The sequence below is a fragment of the Metarhizium acridum genome, assembly GCF_019434415.1.
Source record: "Metarhizium acridum strain ARSEF 324 chromosome Unknown scaffold_276, whole genome shotgun sequence".
Classification (NCBI taxonomy): Eukaryota; Fungi; Ascomycota; class Sordariomycetes; order Hypocreales; family Clavicipitaceae; genus Metarhizium; species Metarhizium acridum.
Genome location: NW_027094025.1, coordinates 1,547,336 through 1,562,367, shown reverse-complemented (window position 1 = coordinate 1,562,367; position 15,032 = coordinate 1,547,336). Strand labels below are relative to the sequence as shown.

At 52.4% G+C, this 15,032-nt stretch overlaps 4 protein-coding genes across 4 annotated transcripts; 3 read left to right on the top strand and 1 right to left on the bottom strand.

Moving 5' to 3' along the window:
• Nucleotides 1-705: 705 nt before the first annotated feature.
• On the top strand, nt 706-1,056 carry J3458_013466 (uncharacterized protein; the record flags this gene model as incomplete). The annotated part of the gene is made up of 1 exon (XM_066120457.1): nt 706-1,056. One exon carries the CDS (start codon nt 706-708, stop codon nt 1,054-1,056), a length of 351 nt encoding a protein of 116 aa, XP_065974745.1.
• Nucleotides 1,057-5,982: 4,926 nt separating this feature from the next.
• CHS3_6 (Chitin synthase, class 3) lies at nt 5,983-9,742 on the top strand (the record flags this gene model as incomplete). Its single annotated transcript, XM_007815662.1, has 2 exons — nt 5,983-9,229; nt 9,309-9,742. 2 exons carry the CDS (start codon nt 5,983-5,985, stop codon nt 9,740-9,742), a joined length of 3,681 nt encoding a protein of 1,226 aa, XP_007813853.1.
• A 612-nt stretch (nt 9,743-10,354) lies between these two features.
• J3458_013464 (uncharacterized protein) lies at nt 10,355-10,768 on the top strand (the record flags this gene model as incomplete). Its single annotated transcript, XM_066120456.1, has 1 exon — nt 10,355-10,768. The coding sequence occupies one exon, from the start codon at nt 10,355-10,357 to the stop codon at nt 10,766-10,768; it is 414 nt and encodes a 137-aa protein (XP_065974744.1).
• A 6-nt stretch (nt 10,769-10,774) lies between these two features.
• On the bottom strand, nt 10,775-14,337 carry CDC5_1 (Cell cycle serine/threonine-protein kinase cdc5/MSD2; the record flags this gene model as incomplete). The annotated part of the gene is made up of 4 exons (XM_066120455.1): nt 14,158-14,337; nt 13,541-14,006; nt 13,021-13,469; nt 10,775-12,959 (listed from the first exon to the last, which is right to left on the bottom strand). Exons 2-4 carry the CDS (start codon nt 13,877-13,879, stop codon nt 10,775-10,777), a joined length of 2,973 nt encoding a protein of 990 aa, XP_065974743.1. The 5' UTR covers nt 13,880-14,006; nt 14,158-14,337.
• Nucleotides 14,338-15,032: the final 695 nt, after the last annotated feature.

Sequence of the window (15,032 nt, the reverse complement as noted above, 5' to 3'; positions counted from 1 at the left end):
GGGTGGCTTTGCTAGGCTGGCCTCCGCCCAAAACTCGACAGGCAAACACCTCGACGGGCGCCCCCTGCAAGCCAAGGGAACCAAGCTGACCAGGGCCACGCACTTAGCCCTCGCTTGTCAAAGGGGACAGGAACCATACTCCATACTCCATACTCCGTACAATACTCCGGATGGTGGAGGCTGCCGGTGGCAGAGGCAAAAGGGCAATATTTCACATCATTCTGCGTCTGGTGGAGCAAGACCCGAGAATAGTACTAGCTGGCGGGATGGATCATCTTCACACTTCATGGTCCACGCTTGGCACTAGCCCAGCCCCTTGACGACGGTAATCTCGCTGAGTCTGACCGAAAAGACTGTAGTATGCCTGAACCGCAACCCACGCCGGCAGTCGCCGCAACATATCGATGCAATATTATGACCAGCACGCAAACGCGACCAGGTATGTACAATGATGACATATTTTCGGGGACAAACCGGGAGAAGCACACTACCTTTCACAGACCGCACCAATATCCAAAGCCAAGAGCGGGCTCCCGGCTGCCCAAACAACACGAGCTCCCCATGTCGGGCCGGAGGGCATCTGACCATCGCAAGGACCTGTAGAAGCATCCGAGCTTCACAGAGCAAGGTCCGAGTGCGGCATACAAAGTTGATTCAGACTCAAACGGGAATTAGAAGACTGCGAGTGTATTTCTTACGCTACATATGTACTCAAAGAAACCTGGGGAGATGCTGAAGTACTCGGTAGCAGAGCCAAATTTAGAAGCTGCTGACGTGAACGAAACATGCAGGCTCAAACACCGCCTTTTTTTTTCCTTCTGCCCTTTTTTCCCGGTGTCACACGGCACGTCCAAGAACTTGCTCACGCCGATCGCAGGACACATCATCGGAAACGGTGGGAGGCCGGCACACTGCCAAGTCAAGAAAGGCACCGCAGCCACAGAGGCCAGAAACAGCAACAGCGGATATACTAATAACACTCCATGTCCACTTGTTCGCGAAGCCGCACCAGTTGACATGGTGGGTGGTGGATGGCAGCAACGAGTTGCATTTTGATGGGCCCTTGTTAAAATTAATCAATTGACAGGCAGATATTGCCCCATATACTCCGTACGGAGTAAACCACAATACCACGGAGTATGTGTGTACACAACGGCTTCCCATGGTTAGATGGGCGACGCACGTTTGTGGGTCATTGGCCAAATGTCCCTCACTTCAGCTGTGCCTCTGCGCCTCTGCCTCATCAGCCCGGGCGACTGCCGTCAACTGTCAGTCTGCCCGGTGAGGCGTCGCGGCTGAGATCTGGATTTGGTTTCAAAAAGCGACAACAGGACACTCCAGGACATGCTCAGATTGACAGGGCGGAGGCGAGACCTTGGCCAAAAGCAGGCAACCAATAGTCCTAGTCTCGCCACCTCACAATTGGAATGAGGCTGAAAAGAAATGGTAATTTGCCCTTGAACTACTTGCTGTAGCCGCTGGCTAACCATGCGTGTCTACCCAGAAATATTCCCACTAGCAACGAGTTTTCTCGTCGTCAGTTGGAGAATCAGCTACCCGTCAGCGACTAGTTTTGCCGCTGAACAAGACCATTCAACCTTGTTTGCTAAGCGCTCTCCACCATGCTATATGCATAGCAAAATCACAGATTGGACATCCGCCGCTGAACGAGACGACTAAAATAACCGAACTCGGCGAGATCCACCGTACCATGTGGTTACTACTTTATCTCTGTAATGTTGGCTAATACTACATACATGTGGTACGTTTATGTCAGCGGTCAGTCCCACAAGAATACAAGAATACACGCGTAGGTTTTTTTCCTGGTGTGTGGTTTTGGAATGCAGAGGCACGGACTACTTAAACTCCCGTCTGCTAGCACAGACAAGCACATACATGAGACACGTGCCGTTGTGCAGGAACAAAAGTAAGACTGTGAGCAAATCGTCGTCTCTGGAAGATGTAATGGACATGGGGTACTTGGTACTCCGTGCTCCATGTTGTGTTGTGGAGTTTCAGGGTTGTGGCCGAGTTGATGGACACGATTGTGACGTTGCTTGGCCTACAAACCTTCATTTCTTTAGCACAAACATGAGGCAGAAGCCAAGCTTCCAGGTGTGAATAAAAGAGCTCCTGAGCAGTCCTAGTCTGCACGTGTTCGACTTGAGCTGCAATGAAACCAAAATCCCTTGACCGGGCCGTCCGGTTCGCCGCAGGGAAAACTACTACGGCTCTGAAGAAAGCAACCCGTCATTGTATGCACCCCGGCCTTCCGGTCCCTGGACCCTTTTCGCAAATCACCATGAACCACGCGATTACCAGAGTTATTTCCAGCCTCTATCACATTTGAGTTGTGGGACTCTCGACAATTGCAGAGCCGCTGCCGGCTGCTGTGAGTCTAGGGTATGGTCGTCGTCTTTTTTTCTTACTACTGCTGACATGGTGAACCGGACAGACTCGGCTCATGGCGGTTGGTGGATGTGATTTGCCAGCCATTTATCGCATCTACACGTATCCTTCTTCCTTGTGCCTTTACAACATGGCTAGATTCTCGCACTCAGACACAGTTTTGCAGCCCTGGTTGTGTTCGCCCTAGCTGGACCGGTCAAAAGCATAGTGTTCTTAGCCGTGGCCTCTAAAGCGGGCCGTGCTGATGGAATGTTGTCATCCCTTCAATCGGGCGTTACTCCGTACACACATGCAAGTTCTTTTCCTTTGCCTCTAAGGCAAGGGTGTATCACTAACGTCGGGTTTCGGCAGTACGGCGTAGTCTTAATTAACTAATCAATGCGTCGAGTCATACAATTGTGCCACCGGCATCAGCGGTGTACGTTGGGACTGACAGCGTCCTATGGACAATAGTTGCGTTCCCCAGCCGTGTCGAGCACGAAACGACAGTCGCTTACTCCGTTCGTGATGAACACAGCTGCCAGCCCATTGATGAGGCTGAGTATACATGGTACGTATTGCTCGGTCGCCGTGAGGACTTGATGTGTGCTCGATTGATTATGGTCTTCAATCACTGAATTACACGGCATAACCATCAATTACCGCTTCATTTTTTTGTACAATCAATTGGTTCCCGGCGGTGCGATCTATTTGGCGACGTCTTCTATCTCGTCTTATATCCACAGTGATTTGCCGAGCAAGGTCAAACACCCGCAACAGTGACGATGGCATGCAATAACTGGTAGAACCCTGCAATAGGTGTGTTCCAGTGTGGGGGTCCAACGACAACTTCACATGTTGACAGTCTTCTGGATGCTCGTTGATCAATCAACTCTTGCGCTGTACGGAGTAGCACAGCAGAGTGCCAATCTTGCCTGGGCAACACCATGCGGCAAGACGCAACACAAGCCCACGAGGCTGGGTTCGCCGCCACATCAAAGTATGACCGCAAATAGAGCGTTATGCGGAGGGAAGAGGAGGGGGGAAGAGAGAGAAAGAGACGCTGGGAGACGGCAAAATGACGACGACGAGCCAAGTGGAGGATAAAGTCTTGACGTCCGCATGCGAAGCAAAAGGGTCAAGTACTAGAATGGCAAATAGCTAGTCGTGCGACACTCTGCTGCAGGTTTCACGGCGTCTAGATTCCCCCATTCCAGACCGTGAGACAAGTAAAAGGCCCTAAAAAAGGGTGTACTCTGTAAAATAGTTATATTGAGCAGGGAGAATCAATGACATACCCGACCTTTCTCTTTAAGCAGGAAGAATGGAAGCAAAAGCCTTATGACGCGTGCATTGGCCTCGCGTGCGTAGATACGGCATCTGGAGATGCTATGTATGGTACCAACTGGCTGGTGCTTGCCGATTATTCATGGAGTCGCATCGTATGTTGGGAACTCTCGGAAAAAAAAGTGCAACAGGTCAAGTTCTCAGCTGGCACCGTGATCCATTAACCATAAGCATATGCGAGGCTTGACAAACATGATACGAAGCTCTTGTGTTTAGCCATTAGCAACAGGGGTTATTATTATGCAGACTACGCAGCAAAATCAAATTGAATGCAAAATGCGCATTGAGCTCGACATGATGACCATAATTAAGGCTGGATTCGACATCGGGATTGATCGACGTTCGACACTCCCGCTCTTCATCTACGTAATGGGAGAGAGGAAGAGCGGGATGCACGGCGACAGGCCGGAAGTATGTGCATGACCACGATGCGAAGTCATCACCATGGTATGCGGGAGCAACTGGTGATGGCGGATGGAGGGCACGAACCGGGCCATGCCGGGCTGGGGCCGATTGACCACGACGGGAAAAGGTAGACGCCAGGCACGGTTCTCGGCATGCCGTATTTTGAGACGCCACTGGCGCCTCGAAGGTTTACGAGCCGGTGCCGGGTAACGAGAAAGCCTCGCCAGTGTGGTGCGGTGCGGTGTGGTGTGTGGTGTGTGTGGTGGGTGCGGTGGCGTGCGCATTAGTTGGCAAAAGGTCAGTTAACCTGTGGCCTTCGTCGACTGGACAACAGGGGCGGCGGCGAGTCGAGCCCAGGGGGGGAGGCATTAGCGTCGAGGGGGTACACTTGAAGTACCACTTGTTAGGAGCCGCCGGTGCAGGCTGTGGAATGGCACCACCGATGGTGACCAGCGGTGTACTTTGGGTCGGCTGGTCCCTTTTCGCCAGGGGGAAGCTTGGGTGACTTGGAGTTCTTGGAGTCTTGGGACACGGAGCCCAAAAGTCCCCGGCTGCGAGTTCAAAGAATCGACTGGTGCGTTCGTTACTGGTGCGTTCAATGTTCTGCATTGCTGCCATGATGGTGGTTCGAGTGGAAACACGGGGGCATCTTGTTTGTGCCCTTGGGCCGGGTGCTTGGCTGCACTGTCTGAAGGGGGGGAGATGGCGCCACGACGACGGTGTGAGGGCGGTTTATTCGCACCTCCGCATGACAATAATATGTACATGTAGGGACGTAGGGACCGACGGCGTAGTTGCATCAACACGTATTCCTGGTTGGCGTGTGCAGGGCAGAAATCGGGAGCAGACGCACCAGCACGGCACACCCAAGTCAGCTGCTGACAAGAGAAGAAGCCTTGGATGGTTTGCTGTGGTATCGGCAGGCCGGCCGCAACCACCTCGGGCACCCATCTCCAGACTGCGCATTTGCACTTTGTCCAGCATCATCTCTTTCCGCCGCGAAAAACTACAAACTTTACCAGACGCTCTATTTTATTCCATTTTATTTGATCTTTTTCGTTTTGCACGTCCAGTGGCCCGTCTCCCGCACCAGCACCCTGCACCCGCGCCAGCCAGTCAGGGGCCCGCAATACTCGGTCGCCCGTCCCCTCCTCCTGTCTCTGCTGCCCTCGTCCCTCGTTCCCTCGCTGCTCTCAACTGACTCCCTGTTCCCTGTTCCTGTTAATAAACTTCTCCTTTGGCCACGGCAACGCACCGCCTCTCCACCACCACGTCCATCCCCCGGTGATCGCTCGTTTCTTGTTATTCTAACTTATTTTGGGGGGCCACGGACGCCAAGGAAGACAAACAACAAACGGTCTTGACCTTCTGCTTCGGATCGTCCTGTTGCCTCGGACGCTCTCCTCGCCTTCGTTTTCTCTGCTCTCGACCATCGATTCTTTCGTTTGCTCTTATATTATTTTTTCCACGTCTTGGATTGAATCACTAGTAGGCCGTCCCCCGGTTCGAACTACTACTTTTTTTTTCTTTTTTTTTTCTTTATTTGCGACTTGGGGCTTGACGGGACGAGTTTGCACTTTTGTGAAACCGCCTTTGACTACAGGCGCTCGGAACCGGAGTTCGGCGTCCTTTTTTGGTCGCCTCTCCTTGCCGTGGGAACACAACCTTTTTGTTTGCCTAGCTACAATTCGTTGATACCGTCTCCTTGAAGCTGCTGTCTGCTTGGTATACGCTCTTTTGAAGAGGTCCTGACCTCGGCAAACCCATCTAGCTTGGTAAGTAGGCACCTGCAGTATTGCATTCTTTCCGTAATTTTGCCCTGACATTTTTCCCTTCAGAATCATGTCTCTCCCTGAGCGACCGGGCGGCAGCCCGGTCTACGAACATCGGAACGTCTATCGAAATTCGCCTTCGCGACGCCCTCGCCCCAACGACATCGAGACTGGCTTTCAATCTGTGCCAAGAGCAGGACATGAACGTGGGAAATCCGTATCCTCTTACGCCGAGACCATTTCGAACCCTCATGCCAACACAGAGACTCTCCCGCTGTCACCGACGCATCCTACAGCCTCGCCTCCGCCGCACAGTCCAGACCAACCCTTTACCCGCAAAAGGAGTCTGATTCGACCAGAGCGCAACAGGATTGACAAGGACCACAGAAATTACCACTATCACAAGCATGCAGCCAACATGGAGACCATGCCCTCGTCCACCGGCAACGATCCCATCTTGGAAAACGTCGACGTATCCACCGAGCCATCGGGGGGCTCACAAACCCACGGAAGCTTTGCCGATAGCTCTCCGCCGCGCCATCACCGCAGTCGTAAGATGAGCGGCGATGACCAAGAAAAGGGCAATACCCGTGTCAAGTCGCGCCCGCGCCGCAGCAAGTCTGGCAAGATCACCAAGGAAACTAGGCATAGAAAGTCGCGCAAGAACCCTGCCACGGCCGAACAGATTAGACCTCCGAGTGCCTGGAACGTTTACTGTGCCATTGTGACATTCTGGTGTCCTGACTTCATGTTGAAATGCTGCGGCAAGCCCACAAAGGCTCAGCGCCGAGCTTGGCGAGAGAAGATGGGCCTCATCAGCATCATTCTTGTCATCATGGCCATTGTTGGTTTTCTCACCTTTGGTTTCACTGCTACTGTGTGTAGTGCACCTCCCGAGCGATTGAGGGTCAACAAGGTGACGGGTGGCTACATGATCTTTCACGGTGTCGCCTACGATCTGTCCACCTCGCATCATCCTCCGGCTGAAGGTATTCCCTTACGACAAGATGGCACGGGTGCCAACGTTTTGTTCGACTTGCCCGAGAAACATTCAGGACAGGATGGAAGTTTTCTCTTCCAAAATGTCAACGGCCATTGCAAAGGTCTCATCAACAAAGCCCCGGGCTCCGACGTTCCTACCAACTCGGACAATGAATTGGCCTGGTACTTCCCCTGCACTACGTTCAACCAAGACGGATCTAGTCGTCCCAACTTCACCAACCCATACTACTTGGGCTATGCTTGCCACACGAGTGCCAACGCCCGAAATGCCTTTTACGTTGGTCTAAAGGGAGCTGCTGATGTTTACTTCACCTGGGACGATATTCGCAATAGCTCTCGTAACCTGGTTGTCTACTCCGGCAGCGTTCTGGACCTCAACCTACTCAACTGGTTCAACGAGAGCGAGATTAGTGTCCCTGATCGATTCAAGGTTTTGCGAGACCAAGATAGCGCAGTCAACAAGGCCATCCGTGGTCGCGATGTCACCCGAATGTTCCAGTCCCCTGGCGATAAGCAGGTTGCTCAATGCCTCGAGGAAATCACTCGAGTTGGTTTCGTTGATACTGAGACTGTCGGTTGCATTGCTTCAAAGGTTGTTCTTTACTGCGCTCTTATTCTAATTCTGTCCGTCGTCGGAACCCGTTTTGTCTTGGCCCTGATTTTCCAGTGGTTCATCAGCCGCAAATACGCAGCCTCCAAGACGTCGCAAAGCTCAGATCGAAGAAAGCGTGCCAAACAGATTGAGGATTGGTCCGAGGACATTTACCGCGCTCCCGCTCGATTGCCCGGCGATGTTGGTAGCTCTGCCATGGGCTCTTCCGATAGAACGAGCAAGCGAGGCTCGTCTTTCCTGCCCACAACGTCTCGATTCTCTGCCGTCTACGGATCTGATCGTCCAACCGGAGCCAGACGTCTGCCCACCACCATGTCTAGCCAAGGTCCCGCAAGTGCTCTGCTCAATCCCAATTCCATCTACCGACAAGGCAACGATAGCCGAGCCAGCTTCTTGCGTCCCGATCCTTACTCGAGCGCTGCCAGCCCCTCTGATGGCCCCGGTCCTGCTGGATTCATTCACGACTCAGTTGTCCCCCAGCCACCATCTGACTGGATGCCCTTTGGATTTCCCCTGGCTCACACAATGTGCCTGGTTACGGCTTATTCGGAAGGCGAAGAGGGCATTCGGACCACACTCGATTCTATTGCTATGACTGACTACCCCAACAGCCACAAGGCTATCGTTGTTATTTGCGACGGTATCATCAAGGGCAAGGGTGAAGCTGTCTCTACCCCCGATGTCTGCTTGGGCATGATGAAGGACCATGCGACTCCTCCAGACATGGTTGAGTCATTTTCCTATGTGGCTGTTGCCAGCGGCTCGAAGCGTCACAACATGGCCAAGGTCTATTGCGGTTTCTACGACTACGGCAACAAGAGCCGTATCCCTGTGGAGAAGCAGCAGCGTGTGCCCATGATGCTGATTGTCAAGTGCGGCACCCCAGACGAGGCCGACAAGGCCAAGCCTGGTAACCGCGGCAAGCGAGACAGTCAAATCATCCTCATGTCCTTCCTCCAAAAGGTCATGTTTGACGAGCGAATGACGGAACTCGAATACGAAATGTTCAACGGTCTCTGGAAGGTCACTGGTATCTCACCCGACTACTATGAAATAGTGCTCATGGTCGATGCCGATACCAAGGTGTTCCCTGACAGCTTGACACACATGGTATCTGCCATGGTTAAGGATCCCGAGATCATGGGTCTGTGTGGTGAGACCAAGATTGCAAACAAGCGAGACAGCTGGGTTACCGCTATCCAGGTGTTTGAGTACTTCATCTCCCACCACTTGGCCAAGTCGTTTGAGTCCGTCTTTGGTGGTGTCACCTGCTTGCCCGGTTGTTTCTGCATGTACCGTATCAAGGCCCCCAAGGGCGGCCAGAACTACTGGGTGCCTATTCTCGCCAACCCCGACGTTGTGGAGCACTACTCGGAGAACGTGGTTGAAACGTTGCACGAGAAGAACCTGTACCTGCTTGGTGAGGATCGTTACTTGACGACTCTGATGCTGCGCACGTTCCCCAAGCGAAAGCAGGTGTTTGTACCCCAGGCTGTTTGCAAAACGACTGTACCCGACAAGTTCATGGTTCTGCTCTCTCAACGACGTCGCTGGATCAACTCGACTGTTCACAACCTTATGGAGCTTATTCTGGTTCGAGACTTGTGCGGTACATTCTGCTTCAGCATGCAGTTTGTTGTCTTTGTTGAACTCGTCGGCACGCTGGTGCTGCCAGCCGCCATTGCTTTTACCTTTTATGTTGGTAAGTACCATGGACCGCGTCGTCATTGCCACATGAATGCACCTCAAAGGAATACATGGGGGCTAACTTTTGTTTGCAGTCATCACCTCTATTATCCACTCACCTCCGCAAATCATTCCGTTAGTCTTGCTTGCTCTTATTCTAGGTCTTCCCGGTCTCCTCATCCTGGTCACGGCCCACTCGTGGTCCTATGTCGTCTGGATGCTGATCTACCTGGTTTCCCTGCCCATCTGGAACTTTGTTCTCCCGACATATGCCTTTTGGAAGTTTGACGACTTCTCATGGGGCGACACGCGTAAGACGGCAGGAGACAAGGTCAAGAAGGGCGGCATCGAGTACCAGGGCGAATTCGACAGTAGCAAGATCACCATGAAGCGGTGGGCCGAGTTTGAGCGCGAAAAGCGCGCCAGATCCGCCTACTTTGGCTCTCGGGAGAACGTGGTCGGCGCCCCCGGCGGCTGGGCCGTTCCTCCCAGCCACGCCCAAACCGACGGCTACTACTCAGACGCATGAAAACAACAACAATAATAATAACTTGCGTCATGAAAAGAGCGTCTCATTTCTCGTCCAATGGTGGAGCACTAAATGTTCATTGGTGTACCTTTCATTGCTATGTGGTGTCTTTTTTTTCCCCGTCTTTTTCCAAATATGACACGAACGGGGTGCTTGTACGAACAACATTACTAATTGCTTCCTGTTCTTTATTCACCTTGGCGTGCCCGAAGCGATGGTGGCATGGAGCCTAGGTGCTTTTTCCCGCCCTTTTTATTTCGGGTTGCGGCTTTACCGCTTGGATGGGGGGGCGCTGGCGATTAGAGATAATAAATAGTAGGCTGTGTATGGGACAGGGCGTGGCTGGCGTGTGGTGCTGCATTACCCTTTGCATATATAGGCGGCCGGCGTAATAATATTAGCCTTGGACTAGATTAACTACATGGTGCCCCTCTGTGGTGATTGTAGTGACTGGCCCTGTAAACTTCCCGTCTCTTGTCAACTACCTTACCCCACGAGTAGCAGATGGAGACGCGAGAGCAACGACACAGTCCAGGTGACACTTACGACGGGACAATGATGCTCCATATAATGGTACAAGACGCGATATTATATTGGGCGTAACACCATGAAATGTCACAAGTAAACGTAATAATCATTAAAGGAGGGTACGGATCAGGCAGGTATCTCGACTCAAACCCCGGTTTTCACCATCCCACCCCCGAGCTTCTAGCCCACAGTTTCGACTACGGTGTGAAAGAGGAAAAAAAAAGAGAGAAAACAACACGCACAAAGCACAGGGTCATCATTGATCGTCTCATGTCCCGCGTACGCCATGACAAAAGTGATCCGTCAACGCCGGCCAAGCTCGCTACAGCCAAAAAAAGAAAAATCAGAAATGAAAAAGGCAGAAATAGAGGCATCCCCCAAAAGATATTACCGGCAAGCTTCACACTTGCGACTCCACTTGTTTATACTGTTGGCCGTATGAAACACAAAGAGGTGGTTGGCTGGCCCTTTCTCTCTCTTTTTCAGTTCGAGTCATGAGGTGAATTACTTCTTGGAGCCGTCGACTTCCTCTTCACCCAATTCCCAGGGCTTCCGTGGGTCAACGAGAGTTGACAAGCGCTGGTCGCCCCAGCGAGCGCCAATCGTGACCCAGACGTGTTTCTGAGGGATCGTTGTGTTGACGAGCTCTCTGTAACCGGTCCATCGCAAGCGGGACTCTCGGCTCATGGAGCTGTTTCCAAGACCACCGTTGGCAACCCATTCCTTGACGACATTCTTGATGAACTCGACCTTGCGCCGAAAGTCGTTGGCGGCGGGAATACCTTGGACCTCGGGGTCAATCTCGGGTCGTTTGCGAGTGCTGGCTGAGCGGGTAGACGACTTGCTTTGGAAGTTGAGCAGGGTCTGCAGAGGGTATGAGAGGGTTGCGCGATCGTCTAGAGCGGCTGCGCCGATTGTGCCCGTCGACGCTAACCTTTCAGCGGCGTCTTGTGGGAGATGCCAGAAATGGCACCAGGTTCCGGTAGCATCAAGCACTATCTTGGTGTGGTCGGGGAAATTGAATTGAAGATGTCCGTCACAGAACACCCAACAACCAACGTCTCCAAACCTCTGGTAAAACGTTACCAGCTCTGCCATTGTGCCCTTTGCCCCCGGTGACATAACCCCTTGCCCTTCGCTCTCTTCAACCGGAAGGTTTTCATCTCTTCCATAGGCAATCATGTAATTGGCAAACTTCTTCCAGAGAATAATTCTCTCTCGCTTACGGTGCTGGTAGATATCTTTGCCGGGGTTCATCTTGCCAGCTGTGCCGTCCTCGCTGATAGACACCCTAAACTGCTCGGGTGAAACATTAACTTCAGACAGGCCGCCTTCGCCATTGTTCTCAAAGAACTTGATTGCTTCTGTCATAGGAACTGGTTGGTTTCTGTCCAAGTATGATTTGTCTTCCCGACGGAGTATGTGCCTCTCAGCGCCTCGGATGAAAATACCGGCAGGAGGTAGCATGGCCGTCTTGCTGCCCTCAGTCGTGGGTATATCCCTTAGTACACATCCAACACTGCCATCGTTCAAAATATAGCCAAGACCAAATTTGTTGGTATAGTCAACCCATTTAACAACCACATGAGGGTGGGGAGGTGTGACAGATTTGGAAGAAATGATTGCCATTGTACGGGAATTCAATGACCGCTCTAGTTCCGTTTGCAGCTTCTTCAATCGTTCGAGAATAATGTCAGGCCGTGAGCCTACGATAATCTCGGTTCTCTCGGATGGGGCAAAAAGAGTGGTCGCTCGAATGGATTGTGAATTTGATCTTTTAAGTGGTTGCAGAGGGGCAGATGTCATAGTGGCTGCTCGCTCAGATACTTGAAGGTTTGGGGCTGACCGCGCCGATGGTAGAGCTGTCCGGGCAGAGCTTCGCACGTTCTTGAGGGTGCCCTCTGAGGACACCTTTGAGGCTGTTTCCCGAATAGCTTCCCGCCGTGATGTTCCTCGTACACTTTGGCTTGTCGTCAAGGCAGGATCTACAGGAGGGTTCGATTTGATTGTTGAAGAGGTTGCCGTAGGCCTGTTTTGAGCACGCTGCTGAGCAGCAAAGCTCTGGGGAGGCTGTCTTAGCAATCCTAGAGGAGCCTTTTGTGCAGTGGTGGGAGGCTCTTCGGAAATGATTACTGGTTGTGCAGTGTGAGGCCCAACGGAATGTGAAAGTTTGCTCCTTTGGGGCATGTGCTCTCTGAGCCAGTCGTCAAATGGTCGGTAAACCACGTTCTCGGCAAGAGGGATCGTAGGCGTCAGGCCAACCTTTTCCTCTTGAGCCATTTCCTTCCAAACTTGCGAGTGGATGACTTTTACATCAACCCAAGGGCCAATTCCACTTTCGATGCACATTTCTTTTAGATTTCGATAAGAAGTAGTCTGCAAGGCGCTGCTCATTCGGGCGACATAAAACTCCTCGCGCTCAGGCGGCAGTTCTCGGAGACGATAGCTCATGTCAATGTCGGTGGGCATGTAGCCCGAGGTGAAGAAAGGGTGTAGGATAATGTCATCCGGCTCGGGGCGGCGGTCTGCGTCCTCCAACATGGTGGCAACCAGATCCTTGGCCTCTTGGCTAATGAACTTTTGAGTCGAATCGCCGGTAGGCCACTCGTAATCTCTTTCCCTGGCTCGGCGGTAAATTTCATCTGTTGTTGATGATTGGAAAGGGGGTTTTGATGTAAGCATAGCGAACCTGGATGAAGTTAGTGAAATGTACTACGATCAAGCCGAATCCCGTCGAGCAGGAATCGTACATGATAATGCCCAAGCTCCAGATATCGACCATGTGATCGTGACCCTTCTTGCCCTTTTCCAAAATTTCAGGGGCAATGTAGTTGGGGGTTCCGCAAAGTGTGGTTCGGCGAATGGTCTGCATGTCCCTACCAGTAACCACCAAGGCAGCTAAGCCGAAGTCACCAATCTTGGCATTCATGTGAGAGTCGAGAAAGATGTTGCCCATCTTCAAGTCACGGTGAATAATCCCCTTGGCGTGCATGTACTTGATTGCTCCGGTAATCTGAACAGAGTAGAAACGGACCTCGGGTTCGGTGAGTCCTTTCCGGCGTTTGACCATGTCCATTAGTGAGCCATTGTTGCATTGCTCCAGCACAAGATAAGTGCAGTTGTTGAAGGAAAAGGCTCGGAAGAATTGCACAATGTTCTTGTGCTTCATTTTGGAGTGTATTTGAAGCTCGGTTTGGAACTGAACACGGAGCCTGTTAGGCCAGCTATTCCCAGCAAAGTCTGAATGTGTGTCATCAAATGACTACTTGCCTTTTGCTCCATCTTGGGAGGCATTTTACTTTTGACAATTTTCAAAGCGTATTTTTGCTTGGTTGCCACGTGCAGGCCGCTGTAGGCAAGGGCGAAACCCCCTTTTCCCAGTAATTTGCCAACTTGATATGTAGCCCCCTCCGGGCGGTCGGAACTACATGGCTCGAAGACTTCTGGAGGGGGAGGCGGAGGATGCTCCTTGTCCTTGGCGGCCCGAAGCTGTGCGGCAGTCTTCACTTTGTTTTCGGTGGTTTTGGGCAATCGCTGGGCATTGGCATCTCTAGGAGACAAAGCCTCGAGGTCGACGCCGCCTTTGGCCGCAGCCAACCTATGGGCCATGGCTGCTAAGTAGAGAGGAGATTGCCGTGCGATGAATCAAAATATCGCTGCGTGGTGGATGGCGTATCGAAGGGATGGTGTGGTCGTCAATGCTGGCGGTAGCAGTGGAGGAATCGCCAACGGGAGCCTGGATTCAGATCGACGTGTGAGAAATACTGTTATTCATGATTCAATAACCCTGAATGGGGAACTGGTCATCTCCGGTCCAGCTTGCTGGCAGAGTAGCGGATGCACACGTGGAGCAAGACGTCAAAGAAAGGGATCAATCTCCTGCTCACATTCAGTACAAGCATATAGCATTCGCGTGAAGCAAAGCCAGAGCGAGCCGACGATGAGATATTGGCAAGGGCTCCTCGAGATGCCAAAAGACTGTTAGCAATGCTAGATTGTCGATGCGGGTGCAAGGAGAAGCGACAATTGAGTGACGGTTGTGTGGCTAAGCGGTCAATAAGACTGGGACATAGCAACCGGATGACCACGACAAGTCTCTTTCCTATTGCTGGAGGAGGGTTTGTGTACTTTGACCGTGTCTGGTGGTTGCCGGGGAACCAAAGTCACTCCAGTTCATCCATTCTCTGGCCAATTGTAGCCGGCGAGCTTGAACCACCCACAACAGTCCCAATCTGGCGGAGAGAGGCCCCACAGCCCGGGACTAGTTGGGCTTCTTTGAGCAACCATTGACATCTGGAGCCACTAGAAGCCACCCATGGAAGCCCTGAGAGGTTTGGTCAGGTCAATGCCTGGATGTCCGGTCCCTGAATGGTGGATGCGGATAGCGATGACGCCGGGAGCTTACCACGGAAGCCTTCGGAACATCGACATCGCGGCTCAGTCATCAATTGATCACGGACTTGCGTCTTGGGACAACTCCCGACGTCGCCCATTCCCGCAGCTGAGCACAGCCAGAACATCCCTCGCGCTATTCAACAACGATAGCTCGCTCTTTGGTCCCAGCATTGCGCAGCTCGAGTGGTTCTGAGGTATTCTCTGGGGCTCCGAGCGCCGACCTCAAATTCAACGGGACGCAAGTGCGACAACCATGGTGCCTCTACCTCTGTTCAAGCTCGCATCGCTCTTCGTACGGCACATCTCCAAATATGGCGCGGTAAGCCGGCAATTCTCTCCGTGAACGCGCCATAATGTCGCCCACTGA